Source organism: Spea bombifrons, chromosome 3 (genome assembly GCF_027358695.1).
Source record: "Spea bombifrons isolate aSpeBom1 chromosome 3, aSpeBom1.2.pri, whole genome shotgun sequence".
Taxonomy (NCBI): Eukaryota; Metazoa; Chordata; class Amphibia; order Anura; family Pelobatidae; genus Spea; species Spea bombifrons.
The window spans coordinates 6,597,094-6,612,931 of NC_071089.1; the positions used below are offsets into that span (position 1 = coordinate 6,597,094).

A 15,838-nucleotide genomic window follows, 5' to 3' on the forward strand; every position below is an offset into this window, starting at 1 on the left:
TAACGTTTTAGTGAATATACCCAAAAATCGTGTTTTTCCTTACTAGCCAACATTCTCACTCCTGGCAGACATTGGTCACATGGTCCAGCCATGGTTAGCCAGCAGTTGGCATGTAAAGCAGCTTATCGAGTTTAAAGGCATGTATAACATATATATATATATATATATATATATATATATATATATATACTCTGCAAAAATAAAACCTACTATTAGACTCCCCGGATTACATTGTTCTTTAGTGTTCAATCATCCTACAATTAGGTGCTGAGAGACTCTCGTAGTTAGGATACTATATTGATTGAAATATTGATTTCCTAGAGATTTTTCATCATCCCACTTTAGAAAAAAGCTGCAGAGAATCCCTGCGGGAACAAAAAAAGTGACATAAATGTTTATTATTCTCATGAACCTATGGGACCATAAAGCAGCATTGACAGAGTGTTACTTGATCAACAGGAATTTGGCAACCCTGACTGCTTTCTTTACTTTATCTGTTGATTTGTTTGTTTTGAGATTTTTAATATTTTTCATTCATATTCTTCTGCTTCGGGGTAATCATGTGAAATCTGTGAAAATATTTGCCTTTTCTAAGAAAATATTATGTGATTATAGTTGTGCCATATGCTCTTCTTACTGACTCTATAACTCTTGTCAGTCTCCATAATTTGTCCAGTCAAAAGCCCTCAAATAATTGTGGGAGTTGAACTTAAAAGAATGTTTGTAGAAGTGTTCTCAACAGAAGCTAGAATATTTCTTATCAGTGATTAAAGGATCACCTATTTCTTCTCACTTTTCTAGCTTTCTGGGGAAGCCGGACCTCATCCCTAGTAATCTCACAAACGTAAACAGAATATGGTGATCTGACCTCAACCTCAACCAGCCCATGGCAATCAACCTCAACCAGCCCATGGCAATCAACCTCAACCAACCCATGGCGATAACCCTCAACCAGCCCATGGCAATCAACCTCAACCAACCCTTGGTGATAACCCTCAACCAGCCCATGGCAATCAACCTCAACCAACCCATGGCGATAACCCTCAACCAGCCCATGGCAATCAACCTCAACCAACCCATGGCCATAACCCTCAACCAGCCCATGGCAATCAACCTCAACCAACCCATGGCCATAACCCTCAACCAGCCCATGGCTGCATCAGGAGAAAAGTTCACCTGCAGATCTAGAAACTGGTTATCTTGGATGTTTAATGGACAGCATAACCCAAAATGTTCAAAGCTACAGTTCCTATGGCTGTCTGGTGAGTAACAGTGAGAGATGCACATGAGTTAGTAGGGAAGCATGATCTGTACTATATAGGCTGACATCTACTACCGACCACCCAAACCATTGCTTACTACAGAGCTAGATTTCTAGCCTCATTCTAAAAGTGTATGTAAAGTGGGCTGATGTGAAATCTATTTGGACTAGTTTTTCTTCTAATAATCAAATTCCTCTGTAGAATTTCCTTATAAGCTTAGAAGTGTGTCCTTTGGACAGATGTAACACAGTCCACTTACATTTCTGTCTATAGAACATGCTTATGATTTAGAACACATTTTAAACTATTGTGTTTTTTCTCATTATTCAGATAAGGAGAAATTGATTACTCCATCACCTGTCTTCATAGATCACTGCATGGACATCCTGAGGGTGGGGCAAGAGGGGGCACTCGACAACCCCCCTCTCGTACATTCAAAGAGCTGGTCTCCCCTTCACTCTGGTAGCTGCTTTTCATAGACACAGCGTCCCCGTCTGAGCAAAGACACAGTTTGCCGGCTGCAGGCACAAGGTAGTTTTATTTCAAACATGTATTGCTGCTTATACTCCAGCTCCTACTCCAGCTCCTGAGTTGGATTTGATTTACACATTCAGTAGTTGGCTTAAGAGTTCAAAGTTACAGAACTACATGGTAAATGCCATTGATATAAGCTGGTTCCAATAAGTGTCTCATTTCCAGTCTCATCTTAGTGTCAACAGTAAATCCATTTGTTTTTTAATTGACACATTCTATGCATAAACTAATACATTCAAAAAGAGTTGAAAAGGCGATCATTTGGCGATTTAAAAGTTAATATTGCTGCACTTCTTCAACTCTTGTCTAATCTCAGACCATTCAGTACCCCTCATTTGATTGCATTGCACAGAAGAAGTATAGTTAGTATAGGAAAGAATACTATAGTATAATAAAGTGGTTGGGGTATCCAGGGATCTTCAGAGAGATGCACGCGATCCTTACATTCCCTATATGACTAATGCAAAAAAAATCAATGCACCAAAAATATAACGCAGACTGGTGCATCTTGGCATGGGCAGCGTGCGGCAGTTTTCAGTCTGGGAGGACAGGGAAATCAGTGATGCCTTTGTTCTGGAATAGAGAATAGAAAAAGGAATAAAGTTTGGACCTCACCAGCATCAGTAACTTGGTTTAATCTGACTTGTTAAAGCGACTTGTCCAAGAAGGGGCATACTGGGGGGGGGGCACTAAAAATTAAGTGAGCACCTAAAACCTCCAGTGGTATAAATAGGGTGCATCTGAGACCATTACTTAACCCAGCGGAAAAGGGAGAAAAGCACTGCATTCAATTCATTCCCTTCTGTGAGGTTATGAGGCTTGCAAGTCAACAACGTCAAAAAGGTATTTGTGCCCTCGCCAAAAACGGGCACCCTAGCCAGTGGAGAGGCAACAATGACAAGAATAATAGTTGTCATAAGAATATTCTTTTTTTATTTCTTTGTAATATTTCTTTTAGTTGGCTCATATTCCTACGCGTTTCCATATGTGTTATTTATTAATATTCAGTAAAATTTTTAATTAAAAAATATTCAAGAAACTTCTGTTGAACGATAGCTTCTTAAACTCAAACATCAGCCCAACCATGGAATTACCCCTCTAAGATCATTTAACTTACGTCACATAGGTTGTCCACTCAATTGCCCCATTCTCAACATTGTTCTAATGTTACCTTCATTTCGTTTTCCTATTCCATGTATCTATAGAGCGCCAGCTGATTCCGTAGCGCTGTTACAAAAGGGAAGTGTAAACTGACATCATTAAAGTTGGCGGTATACAGAATGGACAATAACGTTAATACATGTTTAGTTGTGCTGGCATAGATGGAGAAGAAGATGGCACAGATGGAGAAGAAGATGGCATAGATGGAGAAGAAGATGGCAGGTTCTGCTCTTGGGACCTCACAATCGATATTAATCCTCAAGAGTTTGGCTGTCCTCGTGGGCACTACAGGCCCAGGACCTCCATTCAGTTCAGTATTCAGTTGGCCCAGATTCAAAGATCACATAGCAGCCAAAAACCTCCATGTCAGGTTTTAGCTTTAGAACTTCTTCTATGGATCAGTAGTGAGCTAACAAGGCATGTTCTTCGAACTAGTTGGTGCTATCCTCAAAGGCTGTGTCTGAAACAGCAGTCACATGCAAATGTAAGGAATCAAAAGATGACACTCATTGTGTAGTTGTGTGCATGTTTTAGCCTTAGAAATGGCCATATTGGATAATAAATAATAATAATTATTATAATAATAATAATGGTAACGTTTACCATTGCTTTCCCTACAATTTAATTTGTACACACATTTTCTACAGTTTCTATACACATTATTGTGACTTTTTCCATACTACCTTGCCAAAAATTCTAACTTTGGTAAAGAGGGACTATGCTTAGTAAAGACGGGCATCTGGGTGGTATGTGTTCGGGAATTGCTGGTTTATATATGAGCATGCAGTTGTAAAGATACACAGCAGGGGGCGCACAGGTCTTAATACGGTAATAATCTCATTCTATTTCCATGTTAAGGCGGCAGATGTCCAGCAGGGGGCGCTCGGGGTTAAATACCGGTAATAATAATCTCATTCTAATTCCATGTTGAGGCGGCATCTATCCAGCAGGGGGCGCACGGAGTTTTAATAATAAACTCATTCTAATTCCATGTTGAGGCGGCATCTATTCAGCAGGGGGCGCACAGGGTTTAATCATAATCGTATTCTAATTCCATGTAGGGGCGGTAGCTGTCCAGCAGGGGGCGCACGGGGTTTAATAATAAACTCATTCTAATTCCATGTTCAGACGGTAGCTGTGCAGCAGGGGGCGCACGGAGTTTTAATAATAAACTAATTCTAATTGCATGTTGAGGCGGCAGCTGTCCAGCAGGGGGCGCACGGAGCTGATAATGATCTCATTCTAATGTCATGTTGAGGCTGCAGCTTCATGTCTCGTTCAGTTTGCTGAGTGCAAAGTGGAAAGCGCGACGTGGAAGGCAGGAGGGAGCTGCCCCCAGGTTCATGGGCTTCCCCTTGGATATGAAGCCGACTTTTTGAACTTCTAAATCCCTCTTCTCCATACCCTGCTGCACCCCTCTGTGGCCCGGTACCTTGAGGACACCATGGATGGACTGATCGTGGTCTTCCTTATCTCCCTTGGCATGTTCTTTGGCTGCTTTCTTCTGGGCTTAATCCCTCTTGCAGTTAAACTTTCAGAGGTGAGTTTTTATTTCAGCAATGGATGAATGTAATAAACCTCAGGCACTTTGCCTTGTGGAAAAACTCCCATCATCCCAAGGCACCACTATCCGGAGTGCCAGGGGGTTTCTTACACTATGGTGACAATGAGTTTGTTGTGGTTGCTGAATGAAGTTGTGTTTGGTGAGCCTGACCCCTATGGGCAGAGAGCGGGTATTGCAGCTTCATAGCCAAAGGGATACATTTCCATAAACCCCACATTGGGGTAACATTATTATTATTATTATTATTATTATTACTTGTAAGAGTTTTGGGGGTTTGCTTTAGTTCTCTGGTACAAGGGAAGAGGAATCACTGGCAATATTCTGTTGCTTTTAATGTTAACCCACTAGGTGCCAGGCATGGGTCTTATAACTGTTGATGAGAGATGTGCCTTCATTGTGAGTCCCTGGAAAACTACCACTTGTTAAAATGCAGAAATGTAGCTGTGAATGGGTGTCATGGCAACAGAAAGCCCAAAATGCAGAAATTTAGCCGTGAATGGGTGTCATGGCAGCAGTAGAGCTCTTCTGCAGGAATTTAGCCAGTGCCAGACTGGGTAAAAGTTCACAATCCCTGATCCAAGCTGGGGAAAGTTTGGATTTATGAGTCCGGCGCTCCGGAATTCACTGGCGCTATACAAATAAATGTAATGTAATACACATCAGAACTGATCAGCATAGTACGCGGGTTTTGTTTTAGAGTTTGTTAGGGATATTTTTAACCACATGAATACACCTTTCATTTAGGTTATTTAAGATATTCGCTATCCCCGGAGATAAATTTAATATTTATCCTTTTTCGTTATATCACAATAATATTTTTTTTGCATTATTTCATTATACTTTATGGGGGTCGGCTAAACCCTTCGGGGGGGCATCATTTATAATGCATTGTGATGTCGGAGATCAAACACTGAACTGTCCTGGAGACTCCTTGTTTAGTGAATACACCCCTTTTGTTTCTTATGGAGAAAACGAGTCAGGAGTGGAATTTTCCATGCAGTATACAGTGAAATGCGTTCAGCCCCATCCTGCTGTAACGACTCAAAACTTTAATCACTCGGCGGTCTCGTCTTAGATTCAGGAGCCGTCTGTCTATCCCATGCATGTTTAATACCCTCACTGTATTACCCTCTACCACTTCTGCTGGGAGGCTGTTCCACTTACCCTTTTCTATACCCATAGTGTTTCTAGGAGACACACACCTTTAGATTGCAGTTTTAATCCTCCATCAGTTTTTGTTATGCATTCATTCACCTGTTGATTTATGTTGGACGTGACTGGCATCGGCCGTTGCTGCCCGTCCTGTTTTACAGGTGAGAGACACACCTGTGTGTTTGTATCCGTACTTCGCGGTTACGCACAGGAACACGGGTCAGATACTCGCCCCGGGCATTTTCCCAGCCGGTGTTTGGACTTTGTAAGGCACGTGAGAGATAAAGAGGCAGCGCAGGCACCGTCTGTACCTTTTTAAAATGTAACGGCCGATCTGTGGCGATACCAGACCCAAACTAGTCCACGGCTGGGCTTTGTCAAGCAGAACTCAAATTCCTTCTCCGAGAACCAAAATGCAGAAGGGAAGGAAGAATCCGGCTGTTCAAACACGCACCAGTCTCCCCTGCTGTTATATTAACCCTTTCATTAGCAGATAATCATCGGAAACGGGAATTACAACATCTTGTTAATTTCCTGAGCAAGAGTTCTCCAGTCCCCTTTTCCTCCCCACATTAATATTAATTAATATTTTTTACTCCCTACTTGATGACCCTCGAAAACACCCTACATTGGCAGATTCTACCCACTATCCTATAGCAACCCCACCACACACAAACCGCTGTAAAGGAGTGATGAAGGGGTTAAGGAAGGATAGGACTGGAAAATCTATCGCTGATTTTTGCCTCTGTCGTACTTGACAGTATGAAGTACTGAAAGGGTTAACTACGAACATTTGTTACATTCAGTTTTTCCCTTGTTACCTTAAATGTGAAGTCCCAGGAAAAAAAAAATATTCTTCTTTGAGCCATAAATATACAGTACTGTAAACTGTAATGTTCTTTAGCATTGAAGAAAAGTTGGTTTTATTCCGTTTTGCTTGAATAAACTCCCTTTATCTGCAGACCTGGAGCCGCCGTTGCTGTCAGTCATGTGATGTTTTGGGTGACTTTCCTGGCTCAAACACCACACTGAGCAGACGCTTTATGGCGATGCTAATGAAGTCCGTTCCTCCATAGACTCTCATTAGTCTGGCTGGATGATGATTAAGACCGAGCCATTCTGTTGTTTCCCACAAGCTGTATGATAAGGAGTCAGGGGGTTTGTCTGGTAGATTGGGGCTCAGATAGTGAAGTGCAGCCCCCTGATTATATTATATTATGGGGCAAAAACTAGCCTGTTTTACAAAAAATACAGTATTTATGAGAATGCATTTTAATGGAATAGATGTAATGAACAAAATGTGTACATTCCCCTTAAAATCATTAATAAATGCCCTGTAATGTAGCGCAACCTGATAGTTCTCTTATTTAAAAAAAATACATTGTAAGGCAGTGACTTTGTCTGTTTGGAATTAGCATTTTCAAGCATTTATTTCTAAAAGCAATTATTTTATAATAAAATGTCCATAAAGGGTTACTTAAATATAAAAGCACAGCCGCTTACTCCTGGAATTAAAATGTTGGGTAATGATGTTGTTCTTTGAGATGGTCATATGATGCCTTCGCACCGATATAAATAATTATATCTGATAAATATGTAAAAAAAAAAGAAATTAAAAAAAGATGAGGATAAGCCCCTAATAAAAAAGGGGTTGTTTGTTTTTAACCAAACTCCATCTGACCGGTATGCAATAGATATTCATCAGATATAATTATATATATATTTGTATTTATTCTCTATATTTATATATATTTTATTTTTATTTTAGTCCTTTATAGATACTTTAATAAAAGTAAAAGAAAAGTTTTATTTTTAAAAAGTTAGGCTAGAGCAAGATTTGTGTTTTTTTTTTTTTTTTTATTTTTGTTTTTTTTTTAAAATTTCCATAAAAGAAAGTCCTGCTTCTAGCAAAACTGTTCAAAAAGCCGCATTGATCGTTTTTGAAGCCCCAGATCTCTCTTTCGTATCCGCTTTTCCGCGATGGGCTGATATAAATGCAAATTATCTCCGAAACATGAAAGCGGCATCTAAAACCAAGATCAATGCCAAAGTTTTCCTTCGTCAGGACAAGGGTTAGCGAGCCGCCCCTAAATCTGCTTTTCGAAGCCTTTGAAGTCGTTCCGTTGGTAATTTAAATTATTTTCCTGTCCTCCTTTATACTGATTTCATTTTAGTTCAAGAAGGGCTTTCAAAATCGTATATATTTTCCGTTTCAGCGCGATGTAGATTATCTTTGGGGGTAGGGGATTGTGTTCATTGTATTACTTATAATTATTTGTAAAATGTAAGAAAAGATAGTTTTGGGTTTTTTTTGCTAAAAAAGCGCATGTAGTTGGCTTTCTCAGAGTGTAACCCGTTTCCGCCTGATTCCATCCAAATTTGAACAATATTTTTGTTTTTTTTAATTTTTTAATTTTTTTTTCCCTACCGAAGACTTAGTTATCTAAATTCTATTCATTAAACTAACCAATTGCTGACTTCAACTTTTTTTGGTATACAATCCCTCAAATTACCCCCAAAATACCACCCATTAAACTATCATTATCGCAAAGGCCCCCCCCCCCAGGTATAGAGTTAAAATAAAAATAATAATAATAAAACACGCATAGGACAGACTGTTACACAGCGCCGTCTATACTAGGGCCAGACGTGGTGATTTGTACAAAGTGCCTTTTTATTACAATGTTTGTGTTTAACTCTTTGCAACATTATAATACTTTTAACATAACAAATACAAAATTATACATAGCAAATAGAAAAGCATCCTTGAATTTAACGGCATAGTCTGAATAAAACAAAAGAAAAAGGAGAGGAAAACAGGGAAGGGGGGGTTTGGCAACATACATATAATACATGTGAAAAAAGACAAGAATATTCTATATATACAAAAGAACAGCAAATCACAAAAATTATAAAGAAAAAATATTCACATGATATAAAAGTCTCCAGATGGGACCCCTTTACAGGGAATTGGCAGCCAGGAGCCGCAGGGGGTGAGGCGATCGATAGAACGGAGGTTTTTTATGTCATGGTCACTAAGAGCCTCTGTTTTGAGGTTGGCGTAGAATGTCCTTTTGTCACAAACTGGCTAAAATAGGCTAAATGCCCGCTTTTTCTTAGTATTCCCCCCCCTCGTGGTTGAGTCACGTTGAACTTGATTGGATTTCTTTTGCGTTTGTTCATAAATGGTGATTACCGGCGCTTTATAAAACCATTTGGGAGTATTTTGAATGTTTGGCATTGAGCATTTTGATCTTTGACCTCTTAAAATTAAGTGGTTTTTTTTGTCCTATAATTTGTAGTTGCCTCATTTTGAGAATATTTGATTTTTTCCTATATATTTATTTGTTTTTTTCTTCCAGCAAAAACTGCAGTTTGTGAGCGTCTTGGGTGCCGGATTGCTGTGTGGGACGGCTTTGGCTATAATTATACCGGAAGGAATCGAGCTGCTGGATGGATCTTCCGCGGGTAACATTTCCACGATCATTCGTTCTGTAAATTAATAGGAGGACGTCTAGAAATACTTGAAGGGGAAGAATTCTGGCGAATGTTTTAACGTTTGCGCTCAGATAAAATGGCGTGGGATTTTTATATACTTTTCATGCCGACCTGGAGCTCGCTATTGTATATTATTATTTTTTAACCCCTGCTTCCAAACCACAGCATGTTCATTTACTGTATTATAAGACTTTTTTGGGGGAAAAAAACATCTTAAAAAGAAACCTAATCTTATAACCAAGTTCATCTTTTATTGAACCTCAAATCCTCGGCACCGATGCCCAGCCGACTAAGTCTTGGTGCTTGTCACACTCACACTCACTCACACTTTCTCTCAATGTCTCCCGACCTTCTCTGCCGACCGCTTCCGTGTCCCTGTCTTTTTTTCTGCTCTTCTCTTGCCTCTTCTTGTTCTTCTGTCTTCTTTCTTCGTCCGCTACTCCCGGGTATCAGCTCCGTTATCCAGGTGCTTCCGCAAAAGGGAAGTATAAAAGCCTCCGCGCACCCCCTCTACCCCTGTTGGAGGAGCAGGGGAGCGGCTGTCCCCGTGACGTGCGCCGAGGCTCCGCCATTTTGCAGAAGCGCTCCAGGAGGCCAAAATATCGCAGGCAGATTTGCGTAGAAAGACAAATGTTTTTGCACCCGAATAACGGAGCTGAGACCGGGGAGAAGCGGACAAAGAAACAAGATGGAGGAACAAGCAGTGACAAGAGAAGAAGCGGAGCTGCAAATAAAGGAGACGGGAACACGGAAGTGGTCGGCAGAGAAAGTATCAGTCAAGGATTTGGCCTACCGGCAGATCGCATAGCAGATCCCGTACTGCAGTGTGTGGCTGTTAGCTTGATAACACGTGGCTGTGAGAGGGTTAAAATGTTTCCTGCATTCACACGTACAGCATTTGGCGGCTGATGGCCTTAAAGTGCCAGAGCCGCTTTATGGGAAAACTATCCCTGTGGTTACTGGGAATAATACACATGTAAATATGCTGGTTCCAGGGTTCTTCCTGTTTTTGCTCATTACATTTCTGTTTTTTTCACAGGTGATCCAATAAAATGTCAGAACGTTGCGGATGATCTGAACATCACGAAATCTGCAGAGACCAACTCCTCCATCCCCCCTCATTTCTTTGTCGGTGTCTCCCTGGTGTCGGGGTTCATACTGATGTTTCTTGTCGATCAGATTGGAAGCTATTGCTCTTATCATGGTAATTCGGTAAACAGTTGCTTGCGGCGGAGACAAAAGTGCATTTGGTGAAGAGGAATCTGTAACTAAATGCATTATTCGTAGCACAGATGGATGCCAAGTACCCTAACCAGAAATAATAATTATTATTAATAAGTGAAATATATATTTTTGGTGGGAACACTTAATTATCATGTGATCCATAAGCACAAATGATTTGTAAGTGATGTGATTTGTATGTGATACATTCACAGTTTATCCCACCATGGGCCGTACCGGAGCAGATTTATTCCAGGAACTGGAAATTATTTTTTGGTAATCGACACATTTTCCATGTTTCAGATCCTACAACTGGGATGTCAGCTGGAACGAGCATAACGGCCACTCTTGGCTTAGTCATTCATGCAGCAGGTAAGAACCATCTTCAAGTAGAAGCAAAACTTTGGAGAATTCAGATACATTATTGACCTAAGTTTTGATTATTTTGAGGGGAGGGATAATTTTGGGCCAATTGTAACCTAGTTTGGTAAAATCCCACTTTTCGCTGTACAACATGGAGGCTGTAGGGTTTCTAAAGTTTGGGCTCTTGAAGCGATCCTCCCTTAAATTATGGAATGACCATCTCTGAGTTTGCCCAAGGTCCCGTCAAAATCCAGACCTGCCTCATCAAGCCGATGGATTGATCTATATGTTTTGGGGTAGATCATAAGCAAATATTGGCACGTGATATTTATTATTAACTAGTTGTTGGGATGGACAGACGCATTTTACATTTAGTATTGGAGAACCCCAAACCCGTGAGTCGTGCCTTGGCCTTAACTCAAAGGAAAAGCCTAAAATCCTTGCAGTAGATCTCTAGGCGTGCAACGATTTAAACACCCATCGGCATCTAATGACGGTTTCAAAGCATTACGCATAGGCGACAATTGTTAAGACATTACCGTCCTCATAAAATGTAGCGGCTGGTAATATGATTGGATAATTACCTACTTTCCAGGTGATTCTATTATTTTTAGCAGTGGCTTCGGGACGTAATTACTGCTGGATTACTCACCTTCTCCAGGCAGCCCCGGAGGTTGGTTAATATGTAGCAAGCTTGGGATTCTCCGGGATTCCAAGTTAGAATACAAGGAACATCAGCGTTCGTTCTTCTCTTATGTGAAGCTGCAGATGAACCCCACTGATAAAAAAAAATACTACAAATGATAATCAGGGCGATCTTTGTGAATGTTCCTGGGTTTCTCCTCTACGGTGTGTCCTTCCAGCTCCCCCCGAGGACCCGATGGCAAATACTGGGGATCATTATATTTTTTTGATATAATCATGTTATGAGATAAGTCGTAACATTTTTAGGTTTTCTTTGTAATCTTCACACACACTTAATAATATATAAAGGATTGTAGCGGAGGGGAACTGTTGCCAGTATAGATTGTAACATAAGTAAGTTCTATTAGCTTGCTATTGTAGGACGGGTTATTGGGTTGTAGATGTGATGTCCAAGCGAGTTCACACATACCAAGTTCAGATTTTCCCTAGACAGAGGAACCAGCCCTGCGCACGCTGAGCTACTAGCTGCCCCAAATGGGACATTTTTCCATACACAATCCCAAGAGTTGGTACTGTCCCAGCAAATCAGGCCTGTTGGCGGCATAATCAGTCTTTAAATACCTCATGGGTGGAACATGAGGAAATGTGGGCGTGGCTTTCATTTTGCCACACCCACACATCTCTCACCGCTCCGCAGCCACCTGCCCATTGTGTTCTGTAGGAAAGATATTCATTAGACATTCTTAATATTTTTAGACGGTTACATGTAATTATTATTATATTCTTTTTTCTATATTGTGACTATTTCTGCTACTGTAAGAGTTACGATGTTCAGAGCTCAGAGCCCGGTATTCAGTTCTTATTAAATTGTGTATGTATGTCGGTTTAGATTGTTATTCTGTTCTGTAGAGAGACTGCTAATTGATAGAATGACGTCTCGTTGTCTCCAGAGATGTCATTTCTAGTAAAACACGTGCTAACTCTATGTGAGCGACGAGCTGTAGTCCCCCCAGGGACTCTTTGTCCAAAACAACCTGTTCCTGAAACGTAAAATAATAATGTTTAGGAGGAGGACATGGACCGCTCAGAACAGTCAATATCTACAGAGTAAAGCCAGAATTTTGAATAAATACCACTGTGTTCCGGGTGGAATATACTGCATGTGCATAAACCTTTTTTACAACAGGGATTTTTTTTTTTTTATTATAATTAAATATTATTAATAATTATTATTATACAAAACATACACAGGTTTTGTTTCAAGCATAAGAAAAAATATTCTAATAAATATTTCAGTTAATATACAGCGTTCGATTAATACATAAAAAAAAAACTATTAATCATTCAGTCAAGGGATTTTGTAAATACCGGGTAAATTGTGTGCTTTCCTTACTTAGAAACAGTAAAAAAAAAAAAATCTTTAGGGGCTACATTGCTAATATGCCACGTGCTTACGTGTTATGTACTGGGTATTTAGAACACATTCTAATAGTGATTCCTTTTTCTAGTATAAATATCCATAGTGGCATCTGGTTCAATGTAATGTATGGAAGTTTTACTTTATGGAAAGGGCGGTAGATAAATGGAAGAGCTTCTCAGCAGAGGTGGTACAGGCTAGTAGAGTGAGGGATTTAAAACATGCATGGGATAGACATACGGCTCCTGATTCTAAGAGGGTTTTATTTGCATTAAATTCTGTTTGTAAAAATGTGCAAATCCACATGGCTTTGTTTTGTTTAAAGGTGCTGTTCCACTTTGACAAAACATTGAGCTCTCTAGCATGTTAAACAAATACATTTTCTTGCATCTGTCATTTAACGTTTTTTCGCTCGAAGGGTTAATAGCGACATGTAGGATTTAGTTCCCGCTGTACTACGGGATAAAGGCTTTCTTTATGGTGTCTTCTAATCCTTGGACATCCATTAGACTGCACTTTGTTATCCATGTCCTGTAATCCAGGCACAGCTAGTAATACCTTCTAATCTTCGCACTCCCATTCATGCCTCTCGACCATCTTGGCCATCAAACACCCTACCTGGCGAAACAAATTGTGCCCTGGGTTTTTTCATTAATTCAGTACATTTAGAAAATTTATTTTGTAAGAGGAATTTGGGGGAAAATACTGTAAATGTGTAACGATCACTGTACTTTTTCCCCCCCAGCGGACGGTGTCGCCCTGGGAGCGGCGGTGGCCTCCTCGCAGGTCTCGGTGCAGGTCATTGTTTTCTTTGCCGTTATCTTGCACAAGGTAACCAGGTCTCTTATCAACAAACTCAATGACAACTCAAGGGCATTTAAATATTATTGAAGAAATTTAATAAAAATAATACAATAAAAAAAAAAAAAAAAAATTAAATAAAGAATAATGTTGGCATGTTTTTAATATTCCCTGTCCCTATTTTTTTGTCTTTGTTGTAACAGATATACGTACTATATATTTTAAAAATATAGTTACCTTTGTTCTTTATAATACTGCCCATAATAGTCTTTAAAGACATGATGCTGTAAAGCAACAGAGTCAGACTGTGAGGTGTATTCACTAAACTGTGAGTTTGCAGGATAGTTGAGCGCTCACTATGCATTATGAAGGGTTAACCCCAGTGAACCCTGGAAAGGCTGAGCTGGCCCTGTATAATGCATATTTAAAGTGGGGAGATCTCTTGACTCACCTTATTGACGTATTTATGCATTATGCTTGGCCAGGTCATCTTATGCTTCAGAAGAAGCCCACCGGGACTGACCATCAATGAACGAGGTGAAATGTCCAATTATCCTTCCGATTCACAGTTTAGTGAATACGTGTTGAGCCCCAGCGGGTGTTTGACATCCTTCCATTTAGACGGTTTGCCAGATTTCTGGGTGTTTTCCGCGCACCCCACGTTTTTATTTTCGGAACGTGATGTCTGCTTCCTTTTTCTCACACTGATGGTTTCTGATTTCCGCCCCGTGTCAGGCTCCTGCGGCTTTTGGTCTGGTTTCCTTTCTCATGCACGCCGGCCTGGAGAAGAAACAGATTCAGAAACACCTCCTAGCGTTTTCACTCGCTGCTCCTCTTCTAACAATTGCTACATATTTAATTTTAAACACGGTAAGTTCTAAAGGATAAGTGTGTATATATTTACCATATGTGTGTGTATGTATGTATATATGTATATATATATATATATATATATATATAATGTGTGTGTATATACTATATATATATGTATTTACTATGTGTGTGTGTACACCGTATATATATTTACTGTGTGTATATATATATATATATATATATATATATATTTATTTACTATGTGTGTGTATACCATATATATATATATATATATATATATATATATATATGTGTGTATATATATATATAGTGTGTGTGTGATTACTACGTAAAATTCCAATGTACCGTCACTGCTGTTCACGCTGCAGATCGCGTCCTGCAGAAGTTTACGAAAGTATTGTGTATCCGTAGGCCGCGTTCACTTTATTTATTGGCCACAGGCCTTAAAGTGCCAGGGCACATTTGAAGCCGCAGTCTGGTCCTGCGATTTTAAACGTTGCCAGAAAGATGGCAGCTCAAAACAAAATAATCTGGGTGAAAAAAAATATATATATTTTGTGGAATATTTGGGGAAAAATAGAATTTGGTGTAATTGAAAAAAGTGACAGTTCCCCTTTAAATTCTAACGATTATTTTTCGTCTTCAGACCGGGGGCTCCTCACAGCATCGACTGAGCGCCACCGGAAATGGAATGTTGTTTTCCGCGGGGACTTTTTTGTACGTGGCTACGGTACATGTGCTGCCTGAAATTAGCGGCAGAGGTCACAGCCATCACCACGGGGCCGCGGAGTACAGACGCCCAGGACTAGGACTGTTGGAAAGCGTGACACTTGTCATAGGCGCTGTCCTTCCCGTTCTGCTATCTTTGGGTCTCCATGATAACTAAAAAAAAAAAAAATGTAAATAATATTTGTAGGACTGATAACCGGTATAATTAACCAAAAAGGACATTTACGATTAATGACTGACATGTTTACCAATGTGACCTTACTAATAACAAAAAAGTGGAACAAAAATATTTTTTAAAGTATATTTTGCTGTTTTTTTATGTAAATTGGTTTTTATACTTTTTTGCGTCTAAAAACAAATAACACAAAAATCTAAAAATATAACTTTCTTTTTTTTTGCCGACGTCACAATTAAAATCTGGGTTATGTTTTTTTTTTTAATCTGGATTATGTTTTGAAAGGTCGTCTGCTCCCTGTGAGCGATGCTGAAACGTGAGGATCTCAGGTGAAAATGCACTTTAAGCTGAATTTTATATAAAATAATGTTATTTTATGTTTGGAGCCAACACGGTTACCTTAATTTTGTAAACATTTTTTGGATAATTTATCTGTATTATTTTTTTTTTATTATAAGTGCTATAAATACACCACATGATGA

The 15,838-nt window shown here is 39.6% G+C and overlaps 1 protein-coding gene across 1 annotated transcript; it reads left to right on the forward strand.

Annotated features, from left to right (window-relative positions):
- The first annotated feature begins 4,255 nt into the window (after positions 1–4,255).
- On the forward strand, positions 4,256–15,621 carry LOC128484320 (zinc transporter ZIP9-like). The gene is made up of 7 exons (XM_053460658.1): positions 4,256–4,497; positions 9,036–9,141; positions 10,211–10,375; positions 10,696–10,764; positions 13,563–13,648; positions 14,354–14,488; positions 15,099–15,621. Exons 1-7 carry the CDS (start codon positions 4,402–4,404, stop codon positions 15,336–15,338), a joined length of 897 nt encoding a protein of 298 aa, XP_053316633.1. The 5' UTR covers positions 4,256–4,401; the 3' UTR covers positions 15,339–15,621.
- Positions 15,622–15,838: the final 217 nt, after the last annotated feature.

Excerpts from the sequence above, each read along its gene's own strand:
- LOC128484320 (XM_053460658.1), top strand. The coding sequence starts at position 4,402 with ATGGATGGACTGATCGTGGTCTTCCTTATCTCCCTTGGCATGTTCTTT. Across the intron at positions 10,376-10,695 it reads AAGCTATTGCTCTTATCATG|ATCCTACAACTGGGATGTCA; the intron begins GTAATTCGGTAA and ends TCCATGTTTCAG. Across the intron at positions 13,649-14,353 it reads TTGCCGTTATCTTGCACAAG|GCTCCTGCGGCTTTTGGTCT; the intron begins GTAACCAGGTCT and ends GCCCCGTGTCAG.